The 22,594-nt window shown below is 41.9% G+C and overlaps 1 protein-coding gene across 3 annotated transcripts in view; it reads right to left on the bottom strand.

Annotated features, from left to right (window-relative positions):
- The window catches only part of fynb (FYN proto-oncogene, Src family tyrosine kinase b), a 161,082-nt gene that overhangs the window by 16,437 nt on the left and 122,051 nt on the right, over window positions 1-22,594 (bottom strand). For all 3 annotated transcript variants that reach the window (XM_073492829.1, XM_073492831.1, XM_073492830.1), the window contains exons 5-7: window positions 6,190-6,288; window positions 3,665-3,768; window positions 2,806-2,955 (exon numbers count right to left, since the gene is read on the bottom strand). In XM_073492829.1, coding sequence (XP_073348930.1) covers window positions 2,806-2,955; window positions 3,665-3,768; window positions 6,190-6,288 — 353 coding nt within the window. The remainder of the gene's footprint in view (window positions 1-2,805; window positions 2,956-3,664; window positions 3,769-6,189; window positions 6,289-22,594) is intronic.

The raw sequence follows: 22,594 nt of genomic DNA, 5'->3' as shown, positions 1-22,594 counted from the left end.
TATCTTAATCTTTTTTTATTATTTATTTGTTATACTTGCAGAAATGGGGTTTCAAGCACATTCAATGAAGAGTCATAAAGTCAGCAAGCTCTCAAGTTTGCTCACATTAACTTTAGCCACATTAGCCACCACTATCTGCTGGCAATACCAGACCAAGTGGCTGTAGCAATGAAGTGTGTTGTGATTTTAACAAGAATGTTTTATTACATTCAGATTTGCAGCCTAGTATAGCAGATTCTCAAGGTGCTGTGTCTTGTTCCATTCTCATCCTTTTACTTTCATCTGAGGAATAGTTACATTATACGATGCCAGATATGCTTTTTAGCTCTTTAAAGACATGAAAAATGGAGGAAAGCAGAAAGCAATAAAAGCACCAGCCTCGGAAAGAGTCAAGGTTATTTAAGGCTTGTTGTCAGCTCCATGCGTCATCCAGTACGGTGATAAAATCTAGAGTGATGGTTAATGTACCATGACACAAATACATACAGAAAATCCATAGTGTTGATTTAAGGGCTTAAACATCAATATGTCAATGTGCTAATTAGAGCATGACAGGGAAAATATCCTTTTCTCAGTGGGAGGATACGGGATGAGAGCGATAAAACAGAACAAATGTAAGAATGAGATCACAGACTCAGATATACGTCATCATCACTCCTGGAAACAGAGTAATAGAAACAAATGAGAAGAAACTTAATGAAAAGGTCATGTTTCTTGTTCACTGTTCAACAGATCTATATTAAGAATGAATGTGAATCTAAATACATAAAAGGTGCCTGTAACTAATTTGACTTCATAGTAGTTTTACATTTCTTCATGGTATGTGTAACCTTTTAGTCTTGTATTTAAAAATGTGCTGGCAGACCATATTCAATGATAGTGTAACATTGTCTGCTTAGTGTATCTAGATCATTTTAAGGAAATGGACACCAGACAGAGAAGAAGACTGTAACACGGCTATGGGCTCATGTAAATGGGGCCACAGCATCAGTGCTCTGCCTCAATCATAACAAATCCCTCAGTGGCAGCATCTGTCTATTTCCCTTTTAAATAGAGAGTGGGCAGTGCAATTGTTCATATATTTTTTACCTGGTCCATAGTGCAGCCTTGGTGGTTTTCAGGCTGATTGACAAACCATATTCTTTCAGTGCTCTAGGTCTACAGTCATAGTCAAAAGTTTACATACACTTGTAAAGAAAAAGTATATCGTGGCAGTTTTCAGTGCCAATGATTTCTACAGCTCTCATTTCATATAATGGAATGAAACATTCATGAATTTTGGTTCAGTAATGAATTTATTATAGGTCTTCTGAGAATATGACCAAATTAAAAAAAGAATACATACAGTAATTCCAATATTTGGTTTAATGTTCCTTGGCCATTTTCACCTCAATTAGGTGCTTTTGATAGCCATCCACAAGCTTCTGGCTGACCTCTAGCTGAATATTTAACCACTCCACTTGACAGAATTGGCGAAGTTCAACCAAATTTGTTGGCTTCCTGGCATGGACTTTCTTCTGACTTGAACCCCATCATGAACGGTGGACTGTACTGGACTTGGGAAGGCCATTCCAAAACCTCAATTCTAGCTTGATTTAGCCATTCCTTAAATACCTGACATGTGTTTGGGATTATTGCCCTGTTAGAACACCCGACTGTACCCAAGACCCAATCTTCTGGCTGATGATTTTAGGTCTTTCTGAAGTATTTGGAGATAATCCTCCTTCTTCATTATTCCATTTTGTTCCTTTAGAGCACCAGATCCACTGGCAGCAAAACAGCCCCACAGCATAATACTACAACCACCATGCTTGGTAGAAGATATGGTGTTCTTTGAGTTAAAGGCCTCAACCCTCACCTTCAAACATATTGCTGGTCATTGTGGCCAAACAACTAATTTTTTGTTTCATCTGACCTCAGAGTTTTCCTCCAGAAGGCTTTTTCTTTGTCCATGATCAGATACAAACATCCATCTATGAGCTCAAGGGATTCTTTCTTGCATGGCAGCCTCTCTGCCCATGGCGATGCAAATCCCGCTTGTGGACACTGTCACCCGTCTTCCAGCAGCTTCTAATTCATTGCAGACTTCCTTTTTGGTGGTTTTTGGTTGACTCTTGACCATCCTGACTAATTTTCTCTCAGCAGCAGGTGATGGTTTGCATTTTCTGCCTGATTGTGGCAGTGACAAAACTGTGCCATGCATATTTTACTAACAAACAGATGTTTGTACAGTTGATCTTGGGACCTGTAACTGCTTTAAAATGGCTCCAGGTGACTTTCCTGACTTGTTCAAATCAGTAATGCACTCTTTCAGATCAATGCTGAACTCTTTAGACTTTCCCATTGTAGTGTTTGTGGCTGAGTCTAGTGGGTGTATCAAACAAGCCCTATTAAAATGGGCCCAGAAAAGTCACCAGCTGTTATCAATCACTCAGAAGAAGAAAAGGAAGAAACTTTCTACATCACCAAACTTCAAACTTCGTCATTCAATTTGTTGTATGTATATTTTTGACCTTGCAAATTTGGTCACAGTTTCAGAAGAACCATAAGAAATTCAGATTTGCAAACATTTAACTGGCATGTTGCCTAATTTTGGGGTAATTAAGTTCTTCAGACGTTCAAGGCTTCTAATGTGTACATTTTCCAAATGCAGCTTTCAGTTACAAACAAATGGTAGTATGTAGTATAGTTAGTGAGAAGCTCTAAAATAAACCAAAACATTTGCTATAAATAACCAGAAAACCTCATATAATTCACATCTAAATACTGAAGCATTATAAATGTCATTAAAAAGCGTAGTTGTACCCGAGTAGTGCTGAACCAGCTGCTGCAGCGTGTCAAACTGAGCCCTGGTGGTGATGTAGTAGCCACCGCTGTCCAGCTTGCGTATCTTATAATGCTTGACATGGTCACCTTTCACATCATCCCAGTCTCGTATGGACAAGGAGAAGGCCCCTGGGGGGGACACAGATCAGGAGTTGAGTCTCTGAACATCAAGAACTTGTGTCAATAAAACTAACAGTATGGTGATTTAAATCAGAAAAAACATCCATTCAAAAAAAACTGTAAAAATCTGACCAAGCATTCAGCACTCACTTTGAGTACTTGACATCTTACAACTTGCTGCTACATAAACAATTCAGTAGCTCACACACAGCTGGAGTTTATGCAGGAAATAACAGGTTCTACTTCTATCAGACTGCTGTAGTCAGGTTGATAAACAGGAGTGAAGGTAAATCAACATTTTAAGCTAAAAAGTACTCTCTGAGCTGAGATCAGTAAAGAGCTCTGGATCAGAGCAGAATCTGATGTGACTGCGGGTCTTTATCACTCCAGAAGGTCTGGCTCTCAGCTGAGAAGCGTCTCCACCCCTCCCACTCTGCCCAGCCATCCCCACATATGCCACGCATGCACATTTTTCGCTACAGGTTGAGTATTTTTAATTCATGCTAACACGCAAATGTACTAAATTCACATCAATTAACATCAACTGTGTCACTTGCCCCACCCAGCTTGAATAGATGCAAATTTACTTTAATTTGCATATATGCATTGACTTTGTATGTAGTCTTGACTGGTGGAAAATGTGCTTGCTTTCTATTTGAACACACCTTTGCAGTCAGAGTCACACAGGTTGATAGCGTGAGTGTGTCTGTGGTTTTACCCTTGGTGGTTTCACTCTCCCGGATGAGATAGGTTCCTCGAGGGTTGCCAGTAGACAGCAGCTGCCTCTCTGCATCCTTACGGCCCAGTTTACCAAAGTACCAGCTGCAGTTACAGGAGGAAACAGGTTAACTCAAACAGCAGATTTACAAGACCTTGAATCACTGCAGTAAGTCCCAATTTGCTTACTCTTGTGCTCCACTCCCAATTTTGTTCTAATCATGTATAAATTCATTATACTTCTATTGTCTGTCAGAGTGATTCTGAAGGTCATTCTGAGAAAAACACACAGCCAGAAAATCCTGCACAGTACCAATCACCAGTAATCATTGTGGTGAATATAGTTTTCACAATACACACCTGTCAGTAAGACCTATGTGCAAGAACTTTGTTGATGTCGCTACCTGAAAGTAGTCACCTGTAAAAAACACGTTTTTTTGTCATTCTGGAGCCTCATTTATTCATTTCTTTAGTGGTGCCATCAGGTCAAGTGTAAATTTCTAGCTCAATGATGGCTAAGGCTCTATGACTCACAAAATTGTCAGCAGCTGTTCATTCTTTCCAACACTTTCATGACGTGGGATGTAGGAAGCATTGTAGCCTCTAGGGACTGCTAGTGGGGCTTTATACTTTTAGTTCTGTTGTAAATAGGTCATGTCTATTAATATGGATGTTAGCAGTTTGACTCTGACCCAGCAGCTAGTCTGTCATATGGACTGTGACTAGTTCATGCCCTGCTGTCAGATCTGTGCATAAGTGATTGTTAACTCACAGTCTCTAGACCTGGAAGAATTATCCTATCTTTATTCAAGAGCGTAGATTTTCAGTTTGAGAGCATGATTTCATTCCTTTTCAGTGACACAGCTCCTTCTCGTGCTCAGATTTATTCTCCTCATGCTCACATTTTGTGCTCGCACTGAGATGTCTGCTGTTTTCTTTCAAAATGTGTGATTGAACTCCAAAAAATGTTTGTGTGCAAGAAGAAGAAATGTGAGCACAAGCATGTGATTTTTGAGTTCAAGCACACATTTTGAAAGAAAGCAGCAGACATCTCAGTGCGAGCACAAAATGTGAGCATGAGGAGAATAAATCTGAGCACGAGAAGGAGCTGTGTCACTGAAAAGGAATGAAATCATGCTCTCAAACTGAAAATCTACGCTCTTGAATAAAGATAGGATAATTCTTCCATAGTGGGGGGGTTAGGAGGGAGTCATGCTATGTGGGGTCGAGGTGAAGTCTGAACAAGTGAGTCTTGAGTCATTTGTGGAAGATAGAGGTAGAAGGGTGCAGTTCCATTGATGGCCTTGAAGGCCAGCGCCATGGTCTTGAATCTGATGCGGGCCGCAACAGGAAGCCAGTGGAGGTCACGGAGGTGGGGGGGTCACATGGGAGAATTTGGGAAGATTGAAGACAAGGCGCGCTGCAGCGTTTTGGATATGTTGCAAGGGTTTAGTCACAGAGGTTGGGAGTCCAGCCAAGAGAGAGTTGCAGTAGTCCAGGCGGAAAATGACCAGCGATTGAACCAGGAGTTGATTTGCGTCCTTTGTGAGGAAAGACCGGATCCTGCGGATGTTGTAGAGGGCAAATCTGCAGGATCGGGCCACCGCAGCGATGTTGGGGGTGCAGGATAGTCCGTCGTCGAGGATCCCTCCCAGGTTCCTTGCAGTCGATGAAGGCGATACCGTGACGTTCTCGACAGTGACTGACAGGTCCATGTGAGGGCAGTCTTTCCCCGGGATGAAGAGGAGTTCAGTTTTACTAAGGTTGAGCTTAAGATGATGTGCAGTTGTCCAAGCAGAGATGTCTGCCAGACATTCCGAGGTGCGCATGGCAACGTGAGACTGTTGGCTCATAATGAGATTCTACCTCACAGTGATCTGAATGGATCTTTATTTAGAATCCTTTTTCCGACTATGTTAGGTCTGTAGCAGCATGTTGCTACATGCACAAACAAAACAACACACAGAATGAGGAAGATTAAAATATTTGTGTTTCCTCATTCTTTTTCATTCATCATATGTCAGAGTGAAACCTAATGGTTTAGGGGTGGGTACATGTTCATGCCACAATGTGTACACTCAATGAACTGACACAAACTTGACCTCTCACCTAGAGTTTGGCTGATATTTGAAATTCTAAATCCATATCTTTTATCTCTTCACATAAATGTCATTATATCAGGCCAGTTGAAATGTTCACCCTTCAGGGAAAGTAGAAACTGTGGGATAATGATGATTTCATTCCTCTAAAGATCAAGTCAGCACATGTGCGGTTGTCAGTCCACTATTCTTGAGTTACTTCAGAGCACATTCTTGATGAAAGTCACCAGTCCTGGCCCAGAGTACTGTAGGTCTATGATAAACACGCACACATGCACTCAGTCACACTCACACTCACACACGCACGCACGCACACGCACACGCACACGCACGCACACACACACACGCACACACACACACGCACGCACACACACACACACACACACACACACACACACACACACACACACACACACAGAATACTTACTCCTCAGCCTGGATGGAGTCCACTGGAGCCACGTAATTACTGGGAATGTAGCCGCTGCCACCGGTGGTGAGCGAACGAGCATCCCACCAGTCCCCTTCACTGAAAGAGAGAGGGAGGATTGGGAGAGAGGGAAAAGACAAAAAAGCAGACGAAGCACATTAATACATTTTATTTCATTTAAGCGGACATGCTCTATGCCACTGAACACAGCTTTACTTTGACTTGCTTCAAATACTGTCCATGTGGAGGATGTAGTGAGTAGAGCAGAGGGCAACATGTGGCTCTAGAAAGGAGGTCTATTTAGCCCTGCAGCCAGCCAAACTTAAAATGTATAAACACATGTTTATACTGTACGAGTTAAGGAACCAATGAAGAGGAATTTAACTTGTTAAAAGAACAGTTTGATCATTTAGGAATTGTTGATTCATTGTTTATTTTAGGTCACATCAGTGTGTACTGTATGTATTAGAGCCCAACTGATACCCGACTATATCAGCCAACTGATATCGGCCAGGCAGTATATAAACACATCATAATATTTATGTATATAATTATCGAAATGTAGCAGGGAGAAGAAGAAATCCTGTACTACCCATTTCCTTCTAGGGTAAATAGATGACACAGACAAATAGTCTAAACTGCCTTTAGCTACAAAATATGGACAAAAAAAACACAGCCATCTACCAAAAGTCAATTAAACATACATAAATCTCACTTAGTTCACGGTATCCAATTATTTGAACTTAAAATAAGAGGATTGATTTCAACCTCATGTGTTTGTGGTAAATGCAGAGCTGCAGTCAGGATGTGGTTTAACCTAGCATGTAAACTGCTAGCCTTAAGGTACAAAGTGGTAATAGGAGACAGGACGGGTCGGGACTAGCTGGTTAGCATGCTAACTTCAGTAGACATCTCTGCAACATAGTACATTGATGTCTTTGACATAAAGTCAACATTGTTGTTTCTTCACACTTGATAATGTTAGTTCATATTTCCCCTTTAAACTGTCCAGAAAGTCATCCGAGAAGGACAAGTTGTGTTTGTAGAGGCAGAGGTACATGCTGTAACAGTTTCTAAGCAAACAACAGCTTTGTGCAGTGTCTTAGTATAACAAGAAACATGTTAGTTCCAACATGTAGCTCTTTCTAAAAGTGCATGTTCTTGTGCTTAGCAGACTTCTGTTGGGTGTTGTTAGTATTGGCAAACCATCTATGTCTTTGTAATCCTTGTTTAACTTTGGCCATAGGCTAGCTGTCTACCCTTCTATAAAGACTGCTTCTAGTCTTTGTAGTATGCTAAGCTAAGCTAACCATATCTTGACACCAGTATTAAAAGTACAAACAAAGCATATACAGGTATCTATTCTTTGAAGATTAATAGCTTCCTTCATTCTTCACTGTTGTTTCACTGCACTGAGTTGCTGATGTGTGACATTAGTGACACATTAATTAAAGTTTAGCCCCTTTTTAAAAACAGTGCCTACTAGATGTCTAGAAATTGAAAAAAGGGCAGAGGAATAGAAGGGAGGAGAGACTTCTTAAAGACCTCTCAGCCTGGACACCCACACAGCTATTAGTGTGACCAGCTCTCTTTATGCCCATTCAATCCTCACTGTACCTCAAACTCTTAAATCTGTCCACTCAGCTAATCATCTTCCTTCCTCACACTTCTCATATTCAATCTCTTCTTCCTTCTGTTCATATTACCACTTCCCATCACAACTCCTTCTCCTCACATCTTTCCATTTTAAAAGCCAAGATTCAGTTTATTTGATCACATCACTATGAGGCCCTTGGACTGTTGGAGTTGCATCACAAACATTAGCATGAGAAACTAAACTTTCTCAACATTAAAATGCATGGAAATTCATTCATAGTCTGCCATTATATTTATATTAGACAGATTATAAAATGGGTTTATAAATTTAGTGGCTACTGTTTGTGAAGTCCTATCCCGTATAGACATTGACCACTAAAATGACAATGTCTGAGTAGAAATCAATCATGAAAAACTTTCCGCCTGATATGTTTGGTGTTTATTTTGCTTCTGTCAATTACTTCTCTGAATTTAAAAGTATATGACGCTACCTAGAGATATTTCCAGCACAGTCACAGTGGACAGATTGGTGACAAACCAAAGTCAAATCCAGCATCATGTGTATTCACTTGTAGATGAGAACAGCTTCAATGCTCCTTGGCAGTGATTCTCTAAGTCTCTGGAGCGCTACTGCAGAAATTAATAGTATTTATCTGATTCTTCTTGTATGTAAAGTAGCTTCATTTGTTGTTTTTCCACTAATTTATTTAGGTTTATCCTTGAATTTCATCCAGCTGTGGCTTGAGCCAGTTTGCTTTTGGTCTACCCCTATTTTTTAATGTGCAAATTGAAATTGAACTGGACATGATGGAAACACACTTACTGTCCTGCTGCTGGATATAATCAAATTTGTATTTATCCTCCAATGAGAAGAGTCCTCAACAAGTGCACTATTTACTCCTTATTGTTACAGTGACCAGCTGTAAAAGGAAATCACTTAGCATTTTAAAAAAAATAAGTAGAAAACAATTATGAAAAATAAATATATTTGTGACCAATTTTAAAAAGGTGTACTTCATAAATTATGGCCAGAATTGAAAGGCAGCTCCAAAAACAAAGAGGCAGCACATCACCAGACACACGAACAGTAGCTAGCTAGCTACGAGCATTAGCTAATTTGCTCATGGCTCAGTTAGCCATTGAGCCAGTGGTCCCAGTGTTTGTCTGGTTCATGCTCAACTGGGTTTAGCAGCCTGAGATTGAACACAGCCTCAGAGACCAATGGAGGTCAGACTGAAGACAGGGGATACAGTACATAGGGGATTTACAGCAGCTCTGATCAGGATTATGACTCCGTAGCCAAGAACACAAAGCAGGTGGGGACAGGAGAGGCATGAAGCAACAGAGCAGAGAGAGAGGGTTGGGCATCAGCAGCAGGCGAATAAGAAATGTAAACCAGAGTATTTTCATATCTTACTCTGTGAATTGAAGATTTACTTAAACCAGAGCAGAGGTGATTGTGGAAAGACAAACAGTAACATAGACTGTTGTCATCTTCTTAGTTTGGTTAAAGAGAAACATTTTAATTCAGAAGGTGTATGGTTGTATTTTTCTGTTTGGTAAGGAAAATACATGAAAGGGTATTTCATTTCTTGATATTTTGTGAGTTTATTATGCAAGTTTATGACACTAAAAGCTAAGAGAGCTTGTAAAACATAGCAAAATCTCCACTTGCATTTCTCCCATCTGAAACGATAAGCCTATTAGACTATCACCTCTTGAGGTACAAAGTGGGATTAGGAGACAGGGTTAGCATGCTAAATTGACATCACTGCAATACAATATATAGAAGTCTTCGACATAACATCAACACTGATGACAAGTACACCAATACAGTATAACATCAAATTCTTAACTTAGGTAGAAGTGGATAAGGCAGTAGACAAGCTGAGGCTGTAGTTCCCTGTGGTGATCCAATTATAAACATCCAATTATGTTTTACCACTCTCCTACAGACACAATCTCTGTCTCAACAATCTGTCTTCTGAGAGAGAAAAGTATGCAGGAGCAAGAGGATGTGCTTGTGCAGTGCAAGATTTGTCAGCATGTGTGTTTGTGTGGAGTCGGAGAGACATAAACAGACGAGGCAGGGTGGGCCCCAGTCTGTCCTGCTGCCTCCGTGTCCAGAAACACCCCCCCCAAAACCAACTCTGCTCTGCCACAAAAAGACAGAAAACAACAAGAGTAAACAAAGAACCTCCCTCCTGTCTCCAAATGGACTCAAAACCACTCTCCCCATGGTGACTGCTGATGAGAAAATAATTAGACACAGGACTGTGTTGACTGAGAGGAGTCATACAGTACGGGCAACCATTCACAACACCACAGTGGGTCTGGTATTGTTCTGGATCCACTGCAGGCTATGAATAATTTAATATTACTAACAGTGTAGACTTGTAGCATTCTGTACAAACAGGAGCTATTTCCTGATTATGTCTGATGGAGCTTCACAATAACATACTTGTGGTGGGTTATACAAAGCCTGAACTGAATACAGCACCTCATAACCATTCAGGGATGGACGTTTCTTAGAGGATACCATCACAAAATTAAAAGGGACAACAGTGCATTCTGTCAGCTGTGGCGGTGGAGTTAGGATCGCTGGTGGTGCTGCTTCACATGAGCCCCGTCTGCTCAGGCATCTGTTAGTTACTTCCTGCCAGCTCAGACAAGCTGGAGCAGCAAAGATTTTAGGCTTTTACTGCCTTCATCCAGCAGGGGTCAGTGTGGCCTGCTGGAAGAAGCCCAGTCCATATTTGAGGCTGGTTGAGGCTTGGGCAGATGGAGGGAGGTAGAGAGGAGAGGACAGAGGGAGGAGGGATAGAAAGGGTGAAGATGCAACTCTGCCTGGCCCCTGCTGAGGAGGAGGACAAAGAGGGGAGGAAGAGGTGGGACCATATGCTTTAATGACAGTGTCTTCCTGCTCTGGCTAAGGCCAAGGTGTGTCGTGGAATGTAGAAGACGCCGGCTGGGACAGGATGCTCACTGGGTGTGGTGAGGAGGAAGACTGACCTTGCTGAGGTGATAAGGCAGCCATGTATGGTAGAGAGTTTTCATTATTCATCAGGAGCTGGCTTATGGCAGAAGCATTAATATTTAAGGTACTGCACGTTTGTGTAAAAGCACAGGAAACATCAATAAAGCCAACATCTCTCACAGACCCCAAAACAACATGATCGTACCGGACCTTTATTCAGCAGTGATACAGGTAATTAACCTAATGGAGTCACAGTCAAACTGCCTTTCCCCTGCAGTACTGTACAGCACATGCACCGAGCAACCTAATAACTATGAAATGTAAAGGAGAATAGGGTCGACCCAGCATTCTCCTTGCCTCCTCAAATGCCTCTGCACCACTGCAGAAACCCAGACAGAGAGGGTCACTGCAGCATATTGAGACACTGCCTCATGTAGACAGAAGGAAAATGAAAACCATCTGTAGCTGAAGCCAGGATGGTTGAAGAGCTGGGACATGCTGAGGGCTGTCATATTCTCTCACTCACTCACTAGTGTCGGAGAGTATCACTCTCTCACTCACTCACTCACTAGTATCAGAGAGTATCACTCACTCACTCACTAGTGTTGGAGAGTATCATTAACTCACACACTCACTCACTCACTCACTAGTATCAGAGAGAATAAATCACTCACTCACTAGTGTCGGAGAGTATCACTCTCTCACTCACTCACTCACTCACTAGTATCAGAGAGTATCACTCACTCACTCACTAGTGTTGGAGAGTATCACTCACTCACACACTCACTCACTCACTCACTCACTCACTCACTCACTAGTATCAGAGAGAATCACTCACTCACTCACTCACTCACTAGTATCAGAGAGAATCAATCACTCACTCACTAGTGTCGGAGAGTATCACTCTCTCACTCACTCACTCACTCACTCACTAGTATCAGAGAGTATCACTCACTCACTCACTAGTGTTGGAGAGTATCACTCACTCACACACTCACTCACTCACTCACTCACTAGTATCAGAGAGAATCACTCACTCACTCACTCACTCACTAGTATCAGAGAGTATCACTCACTCACTCACTAGTGTTGGAGAGTATCACTCACTCACACACTCACTCACTCACTCACTAGTATCAGAGAGAATCAATCACTCACTCACTAGTGTCGGAGAGTATCACTCTCTCACTCACTCACTCACTCACTAGTATCAGAGAGTATCACTCACTCACTCACTAGTGTTGGAGAGTATCACTCACTCACACACTCACTCACTCACTCACTCACTCACTAGTATCAGAGAGAATCACTCACTCACTCACTCACTCACTAGTATCAGAGAGAATCAATCACTCACTCACTAGTGTCGGAGAGTATCACTCTCTCACTCACTCACTCACTCACTCACTAGTATCAGAGAGTATCACTCACTCACTCACTAGTGTTGGAGAGTATCACTCACTCACACACTCACTCACTCACTCACTCACTAGTATCAGAGAGAATCACTCACTCACTCACTCACTCACTAGTATCAGAGAGAATCACTCTCACTCACTCACTCACTAGTATCAGAGAGTATCACTCACTCACTCACTCACTAGTATCAGAGAGTATCACTCACTCACTCACTCACTCACTCACACACTCACTCACTCAGTAGTATCTGAGAGTATCACTCTCTCACTCACTCACTCACTAGTATCAGAGCGCATCACTCACTCACTCACTAGTATTGGAGAGTATCACTCTATCACTCACTCACTCACTCGTATCAGAGTATCACTCTCTCACTCACTCACTAGTATCGGAAAGTATCACTCTCACTCACTCTCTCACTCACTAGTATAAGATAGTATCACTCTCTCACTCACTCACTCACTCACTCACTAGTATCAGAGAGCATCACTCACTCACTCGTGTCAGAGAGTATCACTCTCTCACTCACTCTCTCACTCACTAGTATAAGATAGTATCACTCTCTCACTCACTCACTCACTAGTATCAGAGAGCATCACTCACTCACTCACTCGTGTCAGAGAGTATCACTCTCTCACTCACTAGTATAAGACAGTATCACTCACTCACTCACTAGTATCAGAGAGCATCACTCACTCACTCACTAGTATCTGAGAGTATCACTCTCTCACTCACTCACTCACTCACTAGTATCAGAGCACATCACTTACTCACTCACTCACTAGTATTGGAGAGTCTCACTCACTCACTCACTCGTATCAGAGAGTATCACTCTCTCACTCACTCTCTCACTCACTAGTATAAGATAGTATCACTCTCTCACTCACTCACTCACTCACTAGTATCAGAGAGCATCACTCACTCACTCGTGTCAGAGAGTATCACTCTCTCACTCACTAGTATAAGACAGTATCACTCACTCACTCACTCACTAGTATCAGAGAGCATCACTCACTCACTCACTAGTATCTGAGAGTATCACTCTCTCACTCTCTCAGTCACTAGTATCAGAGAGCATCACTCACTCAAATTCAAATTCAAATTCAAAGGAGCTTTATTGGCATGAAAGTTTCAACAATTTTGCTAAAGCAACAAAACACAATATACAATGTTGACAAAGTAAACAATTACAGAATACATAATAGATATATGATTAATAATAATAATAATAATGATAATAATAATAATAATAATAGTAATAGTAATAATAATAAAACAAATAAATTAATAAAGAAAAGAAAAGAAAAGAAGAAAAAAAAATAAAGTGTGTGTGCGTGTGTGTGTGTGTGTGTGTATGTGCGTATCAGTGTGCAGGTAAGTGGAGGACATCATGTCAGGTGTTGGCAGCTTCTCTTCTTCTGTGGCAGGCACTAACATATTTTGCTGCATCTGCAGCAGTGGCACTTTTCTCTTCCAGTAGATGATGTATTTTTTCTATGTCTGGGAGTTTGTCGAAATTTGGGGTTGTGTGTGTGATTTTGTTGTAGAGTTGTGTTCTGATATCTGTGTATGTGTCACAGTGCAGCAGGAAGTGCTGCTCTGTCTCCACCTGTCTGTGTGGACAGAGCCGACACAGCCGCTCCTCTCTGGGCAGCCACGTCTGTCTGTGTCGGCCGCTCTCTAAGGCCAGGCTGTGGCTGCTGAGTCTGTACATAGTCAACGTTTTCCTCAGTCTCGAGTCGGTTACAGAGCTCAGATAATCTGCCATGGAGTATTGTCTGTTTAGGGCCAAATAGCATTGGAGTTTGCTTTGGGTTTTGGTTGTAGATGCCCAATAGTTGATGTAATTGTCTTTTTCATTTGCTATAATTTGGTGGGGCCGGATTGTGTGAGGGCTGTCTTGGTGCCCGGTGCTGTTGGAGCAGAGCCTCTGGACCAGCTGGCTGAGGGGACTCCTGTCTTTGCTCTCCTCTTGGCATTGTAGGGCTTTGTAGTGGTAGGAGCTGGGCTCGCTGGCTTTGAGGTGTTGATAGAATTTTATAGCTCTTTTTTGGATCCGAATTAACAGGGGAAATTGGCCTAATTCAGCTCTGCATCCGTTGTTGGGGGTGTTCCTGTGGACTTTGAGGATGCTTTTGCAGATCTGTGTGTGCAGGCTTTCGATTGGGTGTTTGTCCCATTTCCAAGTCTTGGTTTATGAGAGGACCCCACACTTCACTACCATACAATAAGATTGGTTCAATTATGGATTTAAATATTCTGATCCAGATTTTGACAGGTATGTCTATGTTTGAGGATTTTTTTATAGTCCAGAAAGCTCTTCTGCCCTTGAAATTTCCCGTTGATGTGATGTTTAGTCCTAAATATGTGTAGCTGTGTGTGTGTTCTGTGTCCGTAGAGTCCAGGTGGAACCGGTATTGGTTTGTCTGACTCTTAGGTCGTTTCTGGAAGACCATGACTTTTGTCTTCTCCAGGTTAACGGTCAGGGCCCAGGTCTGACAGAACTTCTGCAGGTGATCTAGTTGCTTTTGCAGAGCCTCCTTTGATGGAGCGAGCAGTATTAGGTCATCTGCAAATAGTAAGCATTTGGCTTCTATGTCAGAGAGGGTGAGACCAGGGATATCTGACTCTTCCAGGGATTTGGCCAATTCATCTATGTAAATGTTAAACAGGGTTAAGGTAGTATCACTCACTCACTCACTCACTCACTCACTAGTATCAGAGAGCATCACTCACTCGTATCAGAGAGTATCACTCTCTCAATCACTAGTATAAGATAGTATCACTCATTCACTCACTCACTCACTAGTATCAGAGAGCATCACTCACTCACTAGTAGGCCTGGGCGATCAACCGAAAATTTACCGATACCGAAATTTACGACGATAACCGACGTCATTTTGCCCCTGTCGGTATATTCGGTGTTTAAAAAAAAAAAAAGAAAAGTCGTTTTTGTCTTGTTTGGCTGTGTGTGTAGGTAGGCTACCGGTATGTTCATGTCCCTTTAAGACGCTCAGCTGTACTACATATACAGCGTGTGTAGTCACGTGACTCCACGCCATCCAGTCTGTTACAAGAAGGGAAAGAGACGGTGAGACGGAGAAAATGGAGCACGCCGGTTCAAAAGATGAAGCGGCTGCTGCTGCGGCTGCGGTAGTCGAATCTCTTTATAAGAGACTGTATTTTTAATACTTTATGTTTGAAGGAAATTTAAGTTATTTTATACTTTTAACATGAATTAAATTTCTCCGTCGCTACGACGGATTTCCGTCATTCAAACTTAACAGAGGCGACTTGTGAGATCACTGTAGATCAGAGGAGAACTGTTGGCTGATTTTTATTGACAGATTGTCACACTCTACAGCCAATGGTATCGTTAACAGCATGTGCGCGCCTGACCAATGACAGTGTAGTGACCCACACAGGGCGGGATCTCAACACGGAGCGGTGCTAAAGTTTAGCTGCTTAGCTAGCAAGGACTCGTCGCGCTGCTACGTTATCAATTGAGTTTAGTCAGCACGTGAGAACTCGTCTGACACGGAGAGTCTCCTGTTGTGTGCTACATGTGTGAAATAACAACTAATCTGGACTTTGTCTGCAGTGTATCTGTGTAAACGGTTTCATTCAGCGTCTCTCCCTCCCCTCTGGCACCGTGAGTTACCATGGTTACAGGAACGCCCTGAAACTTTATAATGATGATCAATAAGAAGCTTTTGGTTAGTTTGACTGTACAAAATCATGAATGTTGCCTGATTGTAGCTCAATGCTGAAATCTTGTATCTCGTTACTTATCGTTCATTTATCGTTATCGAGGTGAGTTGCTCAATATATCGTGATATTGATTTGAGGCCATATCGCCCAGCCCTACTCACTAGTATCAGAGTATCACTCACTCACTCACTCACTTACTAGTATCAGAGTATCACTCACTCACTAGTATCAGAGTGTATCACTCACTCACTCACTCACTAGTATCAGAGAGTATCACTCACTCACTAGTATCAGAGTATCACTCACTCACTCACTCACTAGTATCAGAGTGTATCACTCACTCACTAGTATCAGAGTGTATCACTCACTCACTAGTATCGGAGAGTATCACTCTCTCACTCACTCACTCACTAGTAACGGACAGTATCACTCTCACTCACTGACTCACTTACTCACTCACTTGTATCAGAGTATCACTCTCTCACTCACTAGTATAAGATAGTATCACTCACTCACTCACTCACTCACTAGTATCAGAGAGCATCACTCACTAGTATCAGAGTATCACTCACTCACTAGTATCAGAGTGTATCACTCACTCACTCACTCACTAGTATCAGAGTATCACTCACTCACTAGTATCAGAGAGTATCACTCTCTCACTCACTAGTATAAGATAGTATCACTCACTCACTCACTCACTCACTAGTATCAGAGAGCATCACTCACTAGTATCAGAGTATCACTCACTCACTAGTATCAGAGTGTATCACTCACTCACTCACTCACTAGTATCAGAGTATCACTCACTCACTAGTATCAGTGTATCACTCACTCACTCACTAGTATCAGAGAGTATCACTCACTCACTCACTATTATCAGAGTGTATCACTCACTCACTCACTCACTCACTAGTATCAGAGTATCACTCACTCACTCACTAGTATCAGAGCTCATCACTCACTCACTCACTCACTCGTATCAGAGATTATCACTCTCTCACTCACTCTCTCAATCACTAGTATAAGATAGTATCACTCACTCACTCACTCACTCACTAGTATCAGAGATTATCACTCTCTCACTCACTAGTATCAGAGCGCATCACTCACTCACTCACTCACTCACTAGTATCAGAGTATCACTCACTCACTCACTAGTATCAGAGCGCATCACTCACTCACTCACTCACTCGTATCAGAGATTATCACTCTCTCACTCACTCTCTCAATCACTAGTATAAGATAGTATCACTCACTCACTCACTCACTAGTATCAGAGAGCATCACTCACTCACTAGTATCAGAGTATCACTCACTCACTAGTATCAGAGTGTATCATTAACTCACTCACTCACTAATATCAGAGTATCACTCACTCACTCACTCACTAGTATCAGAGTATCACTCACTAGTATCAGAGTATCACTCACTCACTCACTAGAATGAGAGATTATCACTCGCTCACTCACTCACTTACTCACTAGTATCAGAGAGTATCACTCACTCACTCACTCACTCACTCACTAGTATCAGAGTATCACTCACTCACTAGTATCAGTGTATCACTCACTCACTCACTAGTATCAGAGAGTATCACTCACTCACTCACTCACTCACTAGTATCAGAGTATCACTCACTCACTCACTCGAATGAGAGATTATCACTCTCTCACTCACTCACTCACTAGTATCAGAGTGTATCACTCACTCACTCACTCACTAGTATCAGAGTATCACTCACTCACTCACTAGTATCAGAGCGCATCACTCACTCACTCACTCGTATCAGAGATTATCACTCTCTCACTCACTCTCTTAATCACTAGTATAAGATAGTATCACTCTCTCACTCACTCACTCACTCACTCACTCACTCACTAACTAGTATCAGAGAGCATCACTCACTCACTCACTAGTATCAGAGTATCACTCACTCACTAGTATCAGAGTGTATCATTAACTCACTCACTCACTAATATCAGAGTATCACTCACTCACTCACTCACTAGTATCAGAGAGTATCACTCACTCACTAGTATCAGAGTATCACTCACTCACTAGAATGAGAGATTATCACTCGCTCACTCACTCACTTACTCACTAGTATCAGAAGTATCACTCACTCACTCATTAGTAACAGAGATTATCACTCACTCACTCACTCACTCACTCACTCACTCACTCACTCACTCACTCACTCACTCCTAGTATCAGAGAGCATCACTTACTCACTCACTCAATTTCAATTTCAATTTAAATAGCTTTATTGGCATGACAAGGCAGTGCTTATATTGCCAAAGCATATAACAATAAAATAATATTAATAAAAAAAAACAAAACAAAAAAACAGATGAATAAGTGACAGTCAATGGCAGAACATAAACAATAACAATAAAATATAAACAACTTAACAATTGAGACATCAGTCTGTGGCAGGAGGACACATACTCAGCTGCTATTCTGCAGCACTTTGGTTTCTCACCTAAAACATATTTTAATTTGTCTACATCTGGAAGTGTCTCAAATTCTTCATAGTGGTTTTTAAATCTGGGGAAGAACATTTGTCTAATTTGTTTATATTTGTCACAGAGGAGTAGAAAATGTTGCTCAGTCTCTACTTCTCCCTGTGAGCAGAGCAAGCAGAGTCTGTCCTCCCTGAGAGTCCAGGTCTGTCTGTGTCAGCCGGTTTCCAGAGCCAGACTGTGTCCGCTCAGTCTGTATCTGCTCAGAGTCTTTCTGAGTCTGTGGTCAGGTACGGTGGTCAGGTATTCTGCCACTGTGTACGGCTTGTTTAAGGCTGAATAACAATCCATTTTGCTTTGGTTCTTTGTGGTGTCTTTCCAGTAGGTAATGTATTTCTCTTTCTGTCTGCTTATGATTTGGTTGGGCCGGATGGTTTGGGGTCTGTCCTGAGGGTCTGGTGTTGAGGTCAGGGAGCTGAGAGTCAGGGCGAGCTGACTGAGGGGGCTTTTCTCCAAGTTTATCTCTTGGGATTTTAGTGCTTTGTAGTGGAAACTCTGGGGGTCACTTGATTTTAGGTGGTTGTAGAATTTGATGGCTCTTTTTTCGATTATAATTTGTAGGGGATACTGACCCAGTTCTGCTTGGCAGGCGTTATTTGGGATGTGTCTCTGCAGGTGTAATATGTTTCTACAAAATTCTACATGGAATTTCTCGATTGGGTGATTGTCCCAGTCAATAAATTTTAAATGTCTACTGAGCGGGCCCCATATTTCACTGCCATATAGAGCGATGGGTTCTATTACCGATTTAAAGATTTTTAACCATGTTTTAATTGGAGTATCTGTTTTGATGTTTCTTTTAATTGCATAAAATGCCCTTCTCGCTTTGTCTCTCAGCTCATTCACCGCCGTTTGAAAATTACCTGATGAACTAATATTGAGACCTAAATATGTGTAATTTTTTGCATGCTCTAATTTGACTTTGTCTAGATAGAATTGATGTTTAAGGCTGTGATTCCCAGACCTCTTCTGGAAAATCAGTATTTTAGTTTTGTTCAGGTTGACAGTCAGAGCCCAGGTGTGACAGAAACTGTGCAGGAGATCCAGGTGTTGTTGCAGGCCTTCTTTGGCAGGGGACAGCAAAACTAGATCATCAGCATATAACAAACACTTGATTTCAGTGTTTTCTACGGTGATACCAGGGGACGTAGAGTATTCCAGGTTTTTAGCCAATTCATTTAGATAAATGTTGAATAGAGTAGGAGACAGACTACATCCCTGTTTGACACCACGTTTTTGAGGGAAGAAAGTTGTTTGTTGGTTGCCAATTTTCACTGAACATTTGTTGTTTGTATACATTGATTTTATGACATCATATGTTTTTCCTCCAATACCCATTTCAATTAATTTGTACAAAAGGCCGTCGTGCCAAATTGAATCAAATGCTTTTTTAAAATCTACAAAGCATGAGAAGATTTTGCCTTTGTTCTGATGTATTTGTTTGTCAATGAGGGTGTGGAAAGTAAAGATGTGGTCTGATGTTCGATATTTTGGGAGAAATCCAATTTGACTTTTGCTCAGAATATTGTGTTCAGTGATGAAGTGTAAGATTCTGCTGTTAATAATGCTGCAGAATAGTTTTGCCAGGTTGCTGGACACACAGATCCCTCTGTAGTTATTTGGGTCAAACTTGTCTCGGTTTTTATATATTGGGGTTATCAGTCCTTGGTTCCAAATAGCTGGGAAAGTACCTGCATTTAGGATGATATTGAAAGCTTTTAGAATAGCCAATTGGAATTTGTTATCTGTATATCTGATCATTTCATTCAAAATGGCATCTGCACCACAGGCTTTTTGGGGTTTAAGCTTTTTCATTTTGTCTGTTAGTTCTGTTTGTGTAATCGGGGTGTAGATGGGGTTCTGGTAGTCTTTAATTGTTGGTTCAAGGGTTTTTAATTTCCCTTGTATTTCTTGTTGGCCTGGGTTACTTGTTATTTTGCTGTAGAGGTTAGTAAAATGAGTGGTCCAGGTGTCACCATTCTGGATTGCTAACTCATCATTGGATATTAAGTTTATGCCAATGTTCCCAGAATTGATTTGACTGTATTGATTCGTCGATTAGGATCAGCTGATTTCTGTTGTGCTGTTCCTTTTTTGTTCTCAGGATGTGTTTGTATTGTCTCAATGTTTCTCCATAAAGAAGGCGTATACTTTGGTTATTTGGATCCCTGTGTTTCTGATTGGATAAATTTCTTAGTTTTTTCCTTAGATTTTTACAATCATTATCAAACCACTTTTCAAAATTTATTCTTTTTGGTTTGCTTTTTTTCTTTAAATTTGCTAGTTTTGCTGCTTTCTCAAAAATGACATTTATGTCATCAATGGCCAAATTCACACCTTCATCATTGTAAGGGAAGGATATACTTAGAAATTTATCCAAGAGTGATTGGATTTGCCGTCTATCAATTGCCCTCTGGTAGCTGTCAGCGCTGCTTGCAGTCCATTTGTAGGACTGGGCAGAGGGGTGCAGATTATTGGGTTGTAATGCTTTGTGGTTGGAATTTGTTCTGCTCAGATAGATTGTTATTTTACTATAGTCAGACAGAGGAGTAAGGGGACTGACTGTGAACGCCCTGATACATGTAAGATCAAGGTCATAAATAAAATAGTCAACAGTACTACTGCTGAGGAATGAACTGAAGGTGTATCTCCCAAAAGAGTCTCCTCTTACTCTGCCATTAACAATGTAAAGGCCTAGCGTACGACAAAGCTGTAGGACTTGTCTCCCGTTTGTGTTGGTCACTTTGTCATAGCTGTTTCTGGTCGGATATGTGGGGTGGATAAGGTTGTTGCTACCCAGTATGTGTAGATCTCCATGACTGTCCACAGTGTCCAGCCCTTCTGCTGTTCTAGCATTCAGGTCACCACAGATTAAGATATTTCCTTGGCTTTGGAAATGGATTATCTCTCCTTCTAGGATGGAGAAGCTCTCCTCATTGAAATAGGGTGACTCGGACGGGGGAATGTATGTGGGGCAGAGGAATATGTCTTTATCGGTTGAAATTATTTCTTTTGTAATTCTTATCCAGATATAAAATTCACCTCTTTTGATTAATTCTATTGAGTGGGTATATTCAGATTTGTACCAGATTATCATTCCTCCAGATTCTCTCCCCTGAGTGACTCCTTTTAATTTGGTGGATGGGACAATTATTTCTCTGTAACCTATTGGGCAACCACTGGAAGTGTCACCTTTACACCACGTTTCCTGGAGGACAGCAATGTCAGTATCTTCAGGAAATCTGCATTTGTACTTTTCAGTCCAAAAGTTGAGGACCGGAGGCCCTGAACATTCCAACAAGCTATAGAAAAAGATTTCATCTGTACTTAATGTCCTAAAAAATAAGAAAAAAAAACTCCCACATAAATAAATAAATAAATAAAGCAATAAAGATAAGAGTGAGGTCTAATGTCTCATTTCCAAAATGTTGACTATATATGCAAATATGTTTGTGTATTCTGTAAGTGTGTGTGTGTGTGTGTGTGTGTGTGTGTGTGTGTGTGTGTGTTTTACTCATTGTGCTAAGTTTCCATCAGGTGTGAACAGAGCAGGCTGAGCATGTGCTGGATGTCGTTCAGCTGGCCGGTGGATGGGTGGCTGGCTGCTCCTCTTACTGCCTGGGTGTAGCTCTGCCTGCCGGGTCGGGGCTCGTTAGGGGTGGGTGTCGCTTCAGGGCGGAGAAGAGGGGGCGGCCCAGTGCTGAGGTGGTGAGGCCAGTGGTGCTGGGGCTGGGCGTACAGAGGTCCGGGCCGGAGGGTCCCGGCCGCTGGTCTGGTCGGGTGTCTTGGCAGCCTCGTGAAGGAAAGTGTTCTTTGTTGTTTTATAAGGGGAGAGGCCGGGCCGCGGTTCAGGGCGGCGTCCTTCAGAGTCTTGGCGAAGATGGGAACAGCCTGCTTGTATAGGTGGACGTGGTCGTACAGGTGGTCTAGGTCGAGGCTGGGGTGGTGGGCCAGGTGCACGTTGGGCCTCAGGGCACAATCCTGGGAGAGGCCGGCGTTGATTCGCTGGATGGTTGCAGGGTGGAAGTCTTTCCGCTGTAGGAGGGTGGACACCACGATGCAGGAGTTGGAGAAGTTTCTGCTGGCTTTCTCGATCACTCTCCTTAGTGATAAGGTCACTCGCTCTTGTTGGTTCCGTAGATCGTTGGTGCCGGTGTGAATGATGATGTGGCTGGGG

Source organism: Pagrus major, chromosome 22 (genome assembly GCF_040436345.1).
Source record: "Pagrus major chromosome 22, Pma_NU_1.0".
NCBI lineage: Eukaryota > Metazoa > Chordata > Actinopteri > Spariformes > Sparidae > Pagrus > Pagrus major.
Note: the sequence above shows the minus strand (reverse complement) of the source record. Positions and strands in the feature narration are given on the sequence as shown.